This window comes from Coturnix japonica, chromosome 11, assembly GCF_001577835.2.
Source record: "Coturnix japonica isolate 7356 chromosome 11, Coturnix japonica 2.1, whole genome shotgun sequence".
Lineage (NCBI taxonomy): Eukaryota > Metazoa > Chordata > Aves > Galliformes > Phasianidae > Coturnix > Coturnix japonica.
In genome coordinates this window covers 5,274,034-5,287,791 of record NC_029526.1, presented here as the reverse complement: position 1 = coordinate 5,287,791, position 13,758 = coordinate 5,274,034, and the positions used below count along the sequence as shown (strand labels likewise).

Here is a 13,758-nt window from a genome sequence, read left to right as displayed (position 1 = left end):
TCAGTCTTTCTTTCTTCCTCCTTAGGGTCAGGGCAGTTTCTGACAACCTGAAAAAAAAAACAACAAAACAACACAAAGAAAACCTGTGAAGCAAGTAGGTTTGGAGTTGAAAAGATGCCACAGTGCACACTCATGCCAAAGCTTTGAAGCAATAAGCCAAGGCTGCAAAGTTGCTAAAGCTAGTAGGTGCTGACATGCCAGACAGCAAAAATGCCTGAGGCAGAAGTGCTGAAAAAACTGCCAAGACCTTAGGTACCAAAGGCAAAGACCCAAAAACTGGAAGTGTCTTTTGACAGGCATACCATCTTGGGAAAGAGCAATCAGAGCACTCATATGGTCACCCCCAAAATCTGAATGCTATTAAACAGATCCGTTGTACCTGCAGGCCCAGGATTGTGACGCTAAGTGCGTTAGTAGCAGGAGAACATCTGATGCAATCGTTCAAGAAGTGCCATTGCTGTGAGCAATTATTTGTATATGGAGTAACAAAAGAAACTAACCAGAAGGTGGCTGGATGGTGGTTGAGTGGAGTTTGTGCCTCTCATGATTTTGAGAGCGGTGAAGATCAAAATTCTGTATCAAGAGGATCCCCAAAATCTTCCAAACTTCTGTTTCAACTCATCACAGGCAATGGTGCTGAAAGCACAACATTCACTTCATTTTCTCCTTCACAACTAAGCGACATTTCTGGAGATTTCTGGAGAATTACAAGCCCTTTTTTTGCACTGAGAAGCACTGAGAAGCACAGGCCTTCATGGCACATCCAAGTGGAAGACGACAACACACATCTAAGACTTAGGAAATACAATGTCAGATTTCTCACAGCTTCAACTGCATGGGAGCCTGGCTGGAGAAGGAAAAAAACAGAAGGAGAAGAAGCTGAAGAACTGGAAAGCTCTATCCTACTCCACTACTGTTACTCAGACATCAGCTGCTTGTATTTGCCCAGCTGGCAGAGGGGTTCATAACTGCTACCCCATCTCAGCACCAAACAGAGCCAGCTGAACACTGCCAGCAGTGCCGATGGCACATGGTTCATGTGCTGGGCAGGACTCAGACTTCTTGCTGGGCACAAGGATTTTCCAGGCTTACCAGTTAGGTCTTCCTAATGAGGAGGTGAGTCCCATCAGCTATTTAGGGCTATTGTCCTGTGATAGGCTAGTGTGAGAGTCCTATGCGTTCTCTGACTAAATTTACCAGTCCAAGGACAGGTACATGATCTGCATGTTGTACATGATCATGACAGGTACATGGTCATGCATATTTCTATCCCTGCCTCTAAACAACTGCTTTAGGACACTTGTTTTCAGGACACTTGTTTTTAGGTAGCCTTATACCATGCTTAATTGTCTCCGGGTACATGTTTAATTTGGTTCTTTTACGTGCTAGCTTACTTTACTCACCATACACTAATACACTAGGTCACCATTTGTTATTGCTTTCTCTTCTGTAACTAATACACAAAGAAAGAATCAAACTAGACTTTTTTTTTTTTGGTCTAATATCACAGTGCAGATGGGAGCTCTAGATGAGTCCCCATTCTTTGTTGGGACATCAAAGCAACCTTCAATAGTAGAGAGTTCCTCTTAATCTAGCAAATGATAAAAGTCTTGCTATTGCAAGTTTTGTCATTAATTTCACTATGCCATTGAATATTGAAAATTAATTCCCAGTGCAGTCTTATGCACTTGTTTCTTGGTAGGATACATTTGTTTCCTATCAACCAGATTGTTTTATAACAAGATTCAAAAAGGTTTTCCATCCTCTGAAAAATTAGAGCGTAGTCAGCACTAATGAAAGGGCAATGAATAATACTCTACGTCATGGCTTTCAAACTTTAAAAATTCCACTGGGGTCACTGGGTTGAATTAGAGACCCTTTAATCATCCGTGCAGTTTTATGAATGGTGTACTTTACTCTGATATTTTACTAGACGTCACTACTTAACACACTTCTGGCTCCATGGAAGGAAAAACAAAAGGCTTTGTGTGCCTCCAAGTCCCTGTAGTTTTCAGAATCGTTATGATTCTACTGAGCCAAATCCTGAGTTCCCTTTCTAGTAGTCGCACCATTCTAACGCCTCCTGAAATCAACCAGAATTTGTCTGATCCAAAACATACCCAGAATCTCAAGATTTGGCCCTTTAAGTGTAGCTAAAACTTTCCCATGTAGAAGAAAACTTCCCACATCCACAGAATGTAAGCAGTCCGCATCTCATTGTTCCTAAGCCCAAGCATCGTGACCACAAACACAATGAACGCCCAGACTGTGTGAAGTTTGGGATTTTGGGGTCAGGTTTGCTCTTGTTTTTCAAGGTATGTTATTGATCGTAACTGAGAAGGACTTACTTTAAAATGTAGTCAATGCTGCATGTATAAAAGAAATAAGGACATTAGTGACTGTGGTACAAACACATGTCCCTTGGTCTATGCAGTGGTGACACAAGTGGCCCTCTGTACTCTGTGAAGGTGGGGGCTCTCTCCCCAACATGCTAAGCTCGAACTTGTAACATTTCCGAGGCCCAGTTGCATTTCCATGAGCTGGATAATGGAGGCGCCATTTCACAAAAGGAATTAATAAGGCCATATTATCTGGGGGGCACATCCAAAGCAGTATCCTCTGTTTCTTGTAAATAGCGAAGATAAATGATAACCCAAATGAAATGTTCACTGATGAAGAAAACAAAAGGGTATTCAAGAGTACAGGCTGAGCTGAAGAGGAAATAAAATGAGTATTACAATTTCAAACGTCTTAATATCCATCAGAGAGTTTTGTACAAGTTTTCACTGTCTAGGTGAGGCTGATGCCCCAAGGAGTCTGCTTCATCTAAATCTCTTTCTTTCCCTCCTTCTCCTCCCCAAAATCTTCAAAGGAACAAATATGTCACTTTAAATACGCAACATAAAAAATGGGCCAAATAAATTATTAAAATACATAAAAAAGAGAGAGATTCAAAAGATGCATGCTATTAGTTATTTGACAGGCAATTGATGCTGTTGCAATGGCTGCATTTCACAACACTTGTGTTTGCTTTGCTAGACTGATAAATAGCTGAAATAATGTGAGAAATGACTTTGCAGTCATCCCAAGAGCAATTTGGCGTCGCATCGCTCATGTAATGGCTTTCCAATGGCCGCGTTGCACAGTTGCTTCATACCAGACCTTCACCACATCCATGTGCTTTGGAATTTCTTCTGAAAATGTGCTCTGAGCCTGACCCTCCTCTCCCCATCCCAATCCCATGCAGAAGCATTACTCCATATGCTTTGAATCTCTAGTTCAGATGAGCTCCCAAGTCTAACTCCTTCCTGCCTGTGTTTGAAACGTATGGATTTGAAAGCACAGATGTGGCCTTGAAGTTTTGGACCAGGTCCATCTGGGTCAATCCCTACATAGCTTCGCTGGTAGTTTCTTGAGTGAAATTCTCAGAAGCCTTCATTTTTTTTCTTGTTTTGAGTCTACTCCACACTCTCCTTGCTCCCTTTTATCTTTCCTAGTTCAACTAGAAGGATCTCAAGGGAGACGTGATTTTCATAAAGAGAAAAATAATGACCAGCCAGAGGAAGGAAACAAATTTTTAATGACTGTGAGAATTCTCTTTGTAAAACACCAAGTAGCCTTTTGGTTTACTCTGCGTGTAAAAAAATACGCCATTCATAAACTGGAACAGAAGGGGAAATGCTTTTTAAGTCTCGTTTACTCGATTAAAAATAAGAAGAAAGCAAAGCCATACAGTCTTTGTCTTCCTGCTGCAAACATTTTGAATCGCTCAGAAGCGGCTGCTGATCCGACCCCCATAACTACCTTCTGGCACGACCAGAGACTTCGGCCGGATCACTTCCGCGAGCAAAGATGCGTGTGGAAAACAGTTTGCAGGACCAAGTCAATAGAATAACTGCTTTTCCAGACACGCTGGCTTTCTCCGTAACCGAGCTCCCGCCAAGCAGGGACAGGAATCCCGCACCCGCGTCCCGGGGGTGCTGCCAGGCGCTGCGATCCCAGCACGAGCGGAGCGGACAACCCACAACCCCGCTGCCGTGCCCGGGCGCTGCTGCCGGAGGGGTCGGGGCTGCCCGCACTCGGCGGGGGGCGGCGCTGCCGGCCGTGCCGGGCCAGCTGGCGGCGGGGCTCGGGGCACAGCGCTGCGTGCCCGGGGGGCTGCAAGGGGAGCGGGGCGGGCCGGCCCTGCCGCCTGTGTGCCGGGCTGGAAGTGAAACGCGCCCGGCTGGTCCTTTTTTTTTTTTTTCCCTTTTTTTTTTTTTTTTTTTCTCTTTTTTTCTTTTTTGGAGCCTCCAAAAGGCTCGCTCGTCCCTTTCATGTGCCGCCGCGGCCCAATGGGAAGGCGGAGGCTGCCTGCAAGTGGTCTAATCTCAATGAGGTGTCAATCATGTTCCCCGGTGGGTGAAGTAAGGTCTTTTGTAACCGCCTCTGTCTTTGGGAAAGAGAGGAGAGAGGAGGAAGGCTGGAGCTGAGAGGGGGACGCCGGACCGTGCTGCAGGAGGGAGCTGAGATTTGCTCTTGCTTGTGCTTTAGCAGGGAGAAGCGGAGCACATGGATTTCTAAACACGCTGGGATTTTATACAGCTACAAAAATAGGAACGACAACAGAACCTGACCCTACCGAAAGCAGTCAAATGAATCGTAATTGCAGATCAATGCAGAGAAATGGGGAAACTTCACTCGAAGCATGGTTAGTTCCTTTCACTTGCTACTTCCTCAGCCCTTTCCCCTTATTCGGATTTTACTTGGTTTGTTGCTGTGATTTTATACGGGTGTCTAACGATCTTCCTTTATTATTTCCCTCATACACTTTCCCGTGGATCTGCCTAGCCGCCGTTTGTAAACCCAGAGAAAGTCCGGAAGGTAGGGATGGCTGCTTGCTCTTAGTAACTTTGACCGCTTTTCGATGCCCGTCCCCGCTGCCCTCTCCCCAACTTTCCTCCCGCTCCGCTCCTGCTGCGGGCTGCCCGGGGCCGTTCGGGCTGTGCGGGCGGCTCAGCGGCGGCATTGTGTCCTCTTTTCTAGGTGATAGTTTTGCGGTGAACGCCTCTCTGGCTCGCAAAGGGCTGGAGGACTGGATGGTGAAGCAGAAATACTCCGGGGGCAGCGGCAGTAGCAGCGGAGGCAGCAGCTCGGGACTCCAAGGCTGCCAGCACCGGGCTGCTTGCGGGCTCTCCAGCGGCAGGGTATGTCAGCTTCCTAGCTGCGCCCCCTCCTTTCTTCTTTCTGAAACGGGGGAAACCAAAAGCTCTTTCTCCATCTCTTTCTCTCCTTCCCGAGGGCCGGTTGTGCAAACGCAGGGGTTGCTTTGCCAAAGTGCTGCTCCAGGGATTGCCTCGTGGGTGGTTTCCATCTGTCCTTTGATGAAGTTGGGAGCTGCGTAGCAAACTTGGTGCTGGTACAAAAGCCAGGGGAGTAGAGGGGGGACCTGTCTGCCAGTGTCTGGGCGATGGCTCGGAACAAAACCCATCACAAATGGGAATGAACAGAGAGTTGCTGGAGAGAACCCAGCACCCAGTGTGTGCAAGCTGGTGTGCCCCGATTGGTGCACAAGTTTGTCACACTTTGGCAGAGCAGTTCAGGAAAGGAGAAGTTCCCTATGAGTTTATCATTATTTACTTGCTCTGTGCTGTTAGTGTGGGGCACGCATCACTTGTCCCGGCTGTTACCACACAGTGGTCATTTTCCACCCTTTCTCTTTCTTCCAGTTCTCTCATGTAAAGCTGTGCTGGAGGAAATGTTTAAGCTATTTGTTGATATTTTTGTTCGTTGCTTCCCCCTCCCCATCCTCAAATGTTGTCCCTATAAACAAAAAGGCATGATGGAAGATGAACAGATGAACAAAGGCAGTTGTGTTCAGATATGGTCCTCATAGTGTTTCAAGGTATGGTCCAGAGTTTTTTGATGTTAACTGAAAGACTCCCATTGAATTCCATGAGATCTGGATCAAACACTGAAAGACACATCAATGGAAGAGTAACCTGAGAGATGGGGAGATTGGAATCTGTGCTTCTCAGCAAGGAATGTGGCTTTGAGAGCACAAGCAGAGCAGGGCCACCAGACCTCCAGCAGACTCACCACATTGTTAGCCACGAGTTTTATTGGCAGAAGTCTGCATTTCTTCTTTCTTGGGGGAGGAATGGGTGGGGGAAATAACTTGTGAACTGGAGATGAGGCATACTTCATGTTAGGTGTGGTCTTGAATTGCGTGGATGATGTGTAGAGTGGAAAAAGCTAACGACTCTTTAGATTCCCTCAGTATTGTATGTAGGGGAGGTTAAATTGTGTGGGAATCACTGGAAGTGAGATGAGGAGGGTAGGATACTGATATAAGTGCTTGTGAATGATGAGCTTGATTGCTTTGCTTGGTGTTCACCTTGTAGGCATCTTTGGTTTTAGTGGCTTCCATTGTATGTTACTTGGAGACAGTATGTCTACAGTAGTAATGGTACATACATGTGTGATATCAGCTGCAAAGAGTTAAAATGTGCTTTTAACTTACCTTTCATTATCCTCGCTTTTTCAAAGTCAGGTTTTTCAGGTGTGTGTTCTTCCACTCACACATTTTCTAGGAAAGAAAGTTCAACTCACCAAACTAAACAGGGTTTTAAAATATAAATGTCAAAACTGCTGACTTCAGCTTTGTGAAAGAACACATTTCATGAGGGTAGTTTGCTTTCTGGAGAAAAAATATCCTTCATAATAGATAGACTTTGTTATTTAGAAGACTTTAGTTCTGTGAAGTCTGCTCAGCTGGAACTGACAGTAGAACAAAGTATTGTGAGGTGTCCTCAGGATAGCTCAGCAATTAGCAGGCCATTAACTAAAAATTAGCCTGTGCTTTTTACTACATTATAAAACTGTAAATAGGTTTAAAAATGTTTAAAAGCTCTGTTCCCATGAGGCTTTTTACTGCCATCCTGATAAAGCTGTTTCAGGATGTTTGAAAATATTGGCAATTTATTGCCTAATATATTTGATCGTATCTGTATGCGTGTATGGCCTGCTAATTGATTTGGTTCATCTGTCATCCTATCACAGCCACACCATGACAGCTTCACTGAAGTTTCTTTAAAATATGAACTTTGGGTAGTATGGAAGGATGCATTTTTAATCCTGTATTGGAAACAGATGTGCCATATGTACAGTCTTTGACAAGGATTATGGAGCTATTGACTCCTTAGAAGAGAAACAGTTGTGCAGTCTCATTTATGATCTCTTTGATCTCTTATATAATTATACCAAGATTCAAAGTGGATTGTTGCTTAACTTCTTGGTTCTTCATAGGAAGGCTATTAGTCACTACTACTAATGGGATTGTGTGTTCCCCCAGTAACATGTAGTTGAGCTTGAATCGGCCAAAGGCTCTTCTGCTTACTGCTTCAAAACTCCTCTTAAGATGTTCAGTTGGCTTGTAAGACTCTATGGAATGGGACAGCTCTGTTGTCATGACTGGGAAACTTGGTTTCTCATTAAAACTTCTTTCCCCTGAAACAAGTCTTAATTGCTACTTCTGTGACTGATGGCCAAAAGAGTTAGATCAAACACCAGTGAAAATATCTGCATCCAGAGAAGCGTTAACTTGAATTTTAACAACAAACAAACAAACAAACAAAAACCACCCCAACAAGGATACCAACAGTAGCCCTTGAAATAATTTTCCTTTTAGGAGTCCTTAACCAGACTTCTGTTGATAAAGGTTTTGTGTTTCACCTATTCGGTGAAATCCAGTGTATAACCAAAGAGCTGTTGATGGAAAACACAGTGCTGAGATGCTGCCATGTCTGAAGCTGATGATTTGGATCATTCTGATTAGAGCTTGAATATGATAGTGAAATTTGATTTGTGTTACCCCATATGGGCCAGAAATTCTGTGTTGGTTGGAGGTGAAAGACTGGTTTCCTCGAGAACATAAACATTGAATTGTTTCACTTAGATTTGTCATCCAGAGGAGATGATGCTGAAGCACAGGAAGATTCATATAGACTTTTACAAGAGGAATGAGTGACTAACATAGGAAAGCAGTACAATTTAATTTCTGTTCCTGTCTTGACTGATTTAATTTGCATGGATGACTCTCAAGAAATATTTGTGGAGGGCAAGTCTGTATCAGTTTGGTCACAGAATGTTTTGACACAAGTAGGGGCTCCAGCATGCAGTACCTGTTACCTTCCTGATCTGAAGCTTTGAGTTTTCTTTGGAGAAGACTTCCCTCATCTGATATATTTCTCCCCAGCATACATTCACTGGGATATGAGTAATCAGTGTCCAGCTATTGCAAACTGCTGCTGTCATCTGAGATTGATCTCATAGTGGTAAATTGTTGGGTGAAGGCACGAATCAAGGGAGGGGGAGTGTATTTAACACACACACTTCTGGTGTGTAAACAACTTTCTGTTCTGGACTAAGAGCTCTGATCTCATTAAGCCATTGCCACCCGCCCAGCAGGGGCTGCTCTGCTCTAAGTGTTTTAATTACTGAGGAGGCTGAGTGCTGAGCCACACCCTTCTCCTTCTCCATCATGGAGAACTAAAGAGGAATTTTGTTGCATCCGTGAAGAGAGTCATATTCTATTTTCAAAGTTAATTGAAACCACCGGGGTTGTAAATCTGTTAGAGCAAGTGAATACACTTCTTCTGCTGCTTTATGAATGAGTTAACTTGTGCCTAGAGATTGAGAGGCTTCCTGGCACTGTGGATTATCCTGTATAATTCTTAAGTTTAAATTTATTCAGCGTGTTTATTTTTGCAAACCGTTTCTGGAGATCAACATTGTTTGCAAATATACATGTATTTATTTATTTAACTGAGAAGTAGTTCTGTGCTAGAGGGGAAAATGTTAAATATGACATTGCTTAGTTCAATTTATTTTTATCTTCAAAGCCATATGAAATTTTTCAGTTTCTTGGTTGTGCATCTCATTGAGATCAGTATTTGGGACTGGAAAAAAATAAAAAATCTCATTTTTAATTAACTTTCAAACTAGCTCACGGTGAGCCAAGTAGGAAGTCATAATTTCAGGTGAAATAGGAAAGCTTTTGGCTTACCTCTTGTGCTATAAAGGACTGTTTGGTGTTAGTGATCTTCATGTTCTAGCTTAAATGATGTTGATTAGACTTGAGTAGCTAGTCTGGGGTTGATGCTTTGGGAAATGGTGAGGTGCATCACTGTTTCTCTGCTGGTGCTTGCTCTCCATTTGTTCCATGCCTCTAACTGCCATTGGCATTGATGAGCATTCCTTGCATGTCTAACAGGACTAGGGGCCAGTCTCAGCTTCACTGTTCTTCTTGCATGGTCCTTCATGAATTAAAAAAGTGCTTCCTAATTCCCCACTGTTAAATAGTATGTGTTTGTGTATGTAAAAATGCACAGCCTTATGAGAGGCACAGCTGGATAGGGTATGTATCCAAAATGAAAATAATAAGTAGAAATGAGACTTTTTAGTGGCCTCTACAAACTATGCCTTAAAGGCCACTCAAGTGGAAGATTTAATTGTAGCACTGCTTTGGGGGTCATTTTATGGTAGAATGACATTTGAAGGACTCCCTTCTTGCTAACACGGTAATAAGATCAATTACAAACTTCCTAAGGTGCTGTCTTGTGTGACTGTTTAAGGTGATCCTTCAAACTGAAATGGTTTCAGTGGCAATGTTGTATAAATTGTATGGACTGAGAGGTTTAGGAGAAACTACAGATGCAGCCAAGCTATGTATTTGTATGAGTGAAAAATATTCTGATATGTAAAATGTGATGTGGATGGTGTTTAAAGTAAAACTGCCAAACTTGGTATTGGAAGTGAGAGAGGCAAAATCTTATTTAGTGTTATAATTTGGTGCCAACAAACCCAGATAATTTAATTAGTGGTGCACGTAGTCTATCTTGACAGCTCTGAAAGTATTAGTGCCATGGTGATGAGATTAGTGAATTGGCCAATATTATAGCAGAAAGCTGGATTCCAAGGGAATTATCCTTGAATGATACCAGTTGGTGCAATTAAAAGCCACAATTCAGTTGCCATATGGAAAGTGTTAGACATCCTTACGTGGTTTCAAAGTTATGTGCCGGAGGTTAAATTGACTTATGAAGAAAAGCATAAATTAAATATTTTGTGTTATGAAATTAAAAGTTGACTTTGCTTGAGCCATATGGAGGAAGCGCATGGAAGACAGTGTATTTCATGAAGGCTCGTTTTATAGATATTTTAGGTTTAACATGGTGCATTTTTAATTTGAGATGTTGATTGGAAAGCTGAGTAACTCCTGAAGCTTCTGAATGTGATCCCATTAAAGCAGCTTTATCTAGTAGCTGGGTAACGTCCTCACCTAAGTGATACAAGATGGCTGTCTCTTGGGCAGCTGATAGTCCCTCCTGGTTTGATGAAACTTGAATCCCTCTGAATGGGAAGGCCTTTGTAATGGAGTAAATTCTCTGTAAATGAGGATAAAAAATAACAATGATATATTATTGAGTGACTTAAATGTAAATAATTTAATCCAGACTTTATACTAAAATTTTACTTGTAACAAGAATGGGAATTTTGTAGCGCGATTGTTGACATATGGGAATGTTCTTCACAGCAGCATTCATTAACATAAGGTTTTTCAATAAGTTTTGTGAGATCTATAATAAAACCCAGGAGGAGCTCTGTGAGTGGATATTTGTAGGCAACCTTCAGAAGAACATCTTAGTTGACTTTTACGGTTCCTCTTGTGCTGGGTTAGGAACAGACAAAAGAGAAGTCTCTTGAGTATTGGAACTTTGTAAAAGTTAGTTTTTTTTCCAGAGTTGGGAAGATAATTGTCCAGTGATTGTGCTCAAATCAAAATGGAACATTCTTTCCCCGGCTGCAGATGTTGGCCTTTATGGAAATCCTCCTGGATGAGTTTTGCTTTGTGAATGTCAGTATCATAACATAATTGCAAAGTAAATGCTGGATGTCTAAATGTATAAAATACTTGGAGCGCTTCTTGGTAACTAAGCCCTTTTCTAGTTTGTTAATATGCTGGTCTGAGGAGTCAGATGGGAGTTTTCAGACTATGTGATATCTATAAATATCTTCTATGGAAAATGAGGTATAGGCTTAGCTCAAAAATTAATGGGAAGAAATGGTCAAGCAGACTTTTTCCCCATGAATTTATTTAGTCATATCTGCCAACATTGGCAGCAGAACTAAGCTTGTATTTATTCCTGCAGAGTAACTACTGCTATGGGAGATTGAGCCGGACTGTACTCCATTCAAGAATTATTAACCAGGTTCCAAATGCAAAATCTTCATTGTGTCTGATCTCTGAGCAAAGCATGTTTGTATTGGAATATCTCATGACAGTTATTGTGCAGTGGTGGAACGCCAGGGGCGTTAGCTGTGGTGAAAAGGCTGTGCTGGACTGAATATCATCACTACTGCGTAACCTGAGTTGGGAGAGGACTTGTATGCATTCAGCTGCTGCTGTCCTCCGTTCTCTTCCAGGTGTAGGGCTATACACTGTATCTGCTGCTTGCTAACTTCTGATTTTATTTTGGTCACAGCAATGTGGCCAATCTCTTATCCCATAATTTGCTGAATAGAACTAACGCTTCTGAATGTGTGAGACTGGAAAGTCCTGTGCAGCTCTTTAAGCAGGAAAATCCCATCTTACAAATAGACTACAGTCACATAAGTTGATATCCATTGTTTAAAAAGAATTGGTCCATTGGCTTTGCATGGGACTTGACATTCAAAGAGGCCTATATCTGCAGCTAAGTGTCCAGGCACATTCCCTAATAGCTGCCTGTGTGCTGCTTACGTGACCTGTTGGGACTGGTGTATGTGAGAAATAATTCTGTCTTAGTCATATAGAATCAAAATGTTTGGGGAAGGGAATGATGCAGTACCTGACAGGTCCTGTAACAGCTGTGAAGTTGAGTTCCAATGATCTTGTATGGATGGTGTGGCCTATTGTGTATTGCAGCATGATAAACATCCCTATTGTTTTAGGCTATTAAAACTTCTGGTGAAGTAAATCCTTTTGCTCCTGTGAAGACCATGCCAGGGAGGCTGACATGCTATATCTGTGCCCAAGAGCTCCTTGGTGGTCAGTAAGAGGCTAGTAGAAATGAATCTAAGGGATCCTATGAGACTATTGAGCAGGGATAAGGAAGCACCTCCTCTCCCTGATTCAAGGTTTTTGCTTTTTGTAAGAGTTTGGCAAGGTTTTTGTCAGAAGTACAAGAAAAAGAATTGCTGCTTAAATCTGAAGCTGTTGATTAATACAGCTCCTCAAGGAAGTAGCTTTTCTGCTTTTGCTTTGAGCTCTGAAAGCCTGATGTTCTTTGATACCCCTTCTTGGTCTGAAAATTCAGTGGGACTCTGAAATCCATCTGTCTGGTGGTGACAGGATATCCTGCTTATACCTTCAAAGTATCACCTACCAGTCTTGTGTTTGGTTGTAGTGGAATTTGGAGTTAAATGCAGGCTCGTGTCTGAGAATGTGAGACTTCCCCCTAAAATGTGGGAAGAGATAAGTAATGTTTTGAGCAAAAATTGTAGTAGAGAGCTTTTAACGTGCCTTGATTTTTCAGCCGTGTATCCTTGGGCTTCAGACTAACAAATGCTGGCAGTGTATGTAACTTTAGCTCAGAGATGGATTGGCATGTAGTCAGAACATTCTCTGCACTGTCCACCCAGAGAAATACTTTGTGTTTTGTGAGTAGGGTGGAATTTAATGCATTTGGGGGCATTACTGTGGCAGCTTTAAAAGGATTAAGTACATTGAGGCTCCTATTAAAGTATAACATTGCGATTCAAGATCTGTGAAAGAAAATCATGCATGGGTGTTTGATCTTGGGGTGCAGCCACACATGCTGTGAGGCATAAAATAAGGGGATAGACTCAGTAGGGAAGTGACAGAACAAAGTACTGTCTTGCAGGAGAAATGGGATTTGGGAGCAGCCTTGGATCTTTTGATACGTGCTCTGTTGCAAATGATGAATGGTGCAGAGGTGACAGGTTTGTCTTGGGGGAGGAAGGAGAATGGTGGGTAATGTGTCGCGCTGCCCTCAGAGAGTTTTCTGGCTGATTCCCCAAAGATTTGATGCTGATAAGGGCTAAGCTGCTTCCTGTTGTCCTGTCTTACAAATCTTTTATAATTCTGAGAAGGTTAGTTTCAGGAGGTAGCTTTACAGCTATTACCTTCTTTACACTATGTCGCATGTGTTAAGTAGATGTAAAGAACAAATGCCTGTTTTGGGGAGCAGGAATTTTCTCAGAGCACAGAGTGCCCCAGTCTCGAGCTGCGGAGTAACAAGCAGTCTCTGTGGCACATCAGATGCTGTGGTTAAGCCTGTATCAGAGTTCCAGTAATAAACCACTCCTTTTTGAAACAATAAATAATAATTTTGCTTGTGAACTTTCCAAGTCTCTCTCTGTTCACATAGTGTACGTGTGTATAAACTACAGATTCTCATTCGCCTATAAAGTGAGAACATCATAGTCTAGCAAACAGAATATCTGTCATTCCAGCTGAGCAAGGTCTAAGGCAATAACCCAAAATATCCTGGAAGAAATTCTAAAAAGCATTGAAGAAATCAATCGTCTGATCCTGGAGGAAGGTCTTTGATGTAATCCGGGTAAGTTTATACTGGGAGCCTGCCTATTTCGCTATGGTCAGCCCTAGACTTTCTATATGAAAAGTGGATCAAATAATTTTATATGCTTCTGCTTTTAAAAAAAAGAAGAAAAAGAAAAAAAGGTTGATAGTTTTCTAAAGCATACACACTGTTT

At 42.4% G+C, this 13,758-nt stretch overlaps 1 protein-coding gene across 4 annotated transcripts in view; it reads left to right on the top strand.

Moving 5' to 3' along the window:
• The first annotated feature begins 759 nt into the window (after nucleotides 1–759).
• Nucleotides 760–13,758, top strand: part of NKD1 (NKD inhibitor of WNT signaling pathway 1) — a 110,199-nt gene continuing 97,200 nt past the window's right edge. For 2 of the 4 annotated variants that reach the window (XR_001557617.2, XM_015873513.2), the window contains exons 1-3: nucleotides 4,409–4,690; nucleotides 4,831–4,863; nucleotides 5,026–5,186. Coding sequence is in view for 3 of the 4 variants with exons in the window: in XM_015873513.2 (XP_015728999.1) it covers nucleotides 4,666–4,690; nucleotides 4,831–4,863; nucleotides 5,026–5,186 (219 nt within the window). In the remaining variant the exon portion in view is untranslated. The other 2 variants (XM_032447070.1, XM_015873516.2) reach the window with 2 other exon arrangements.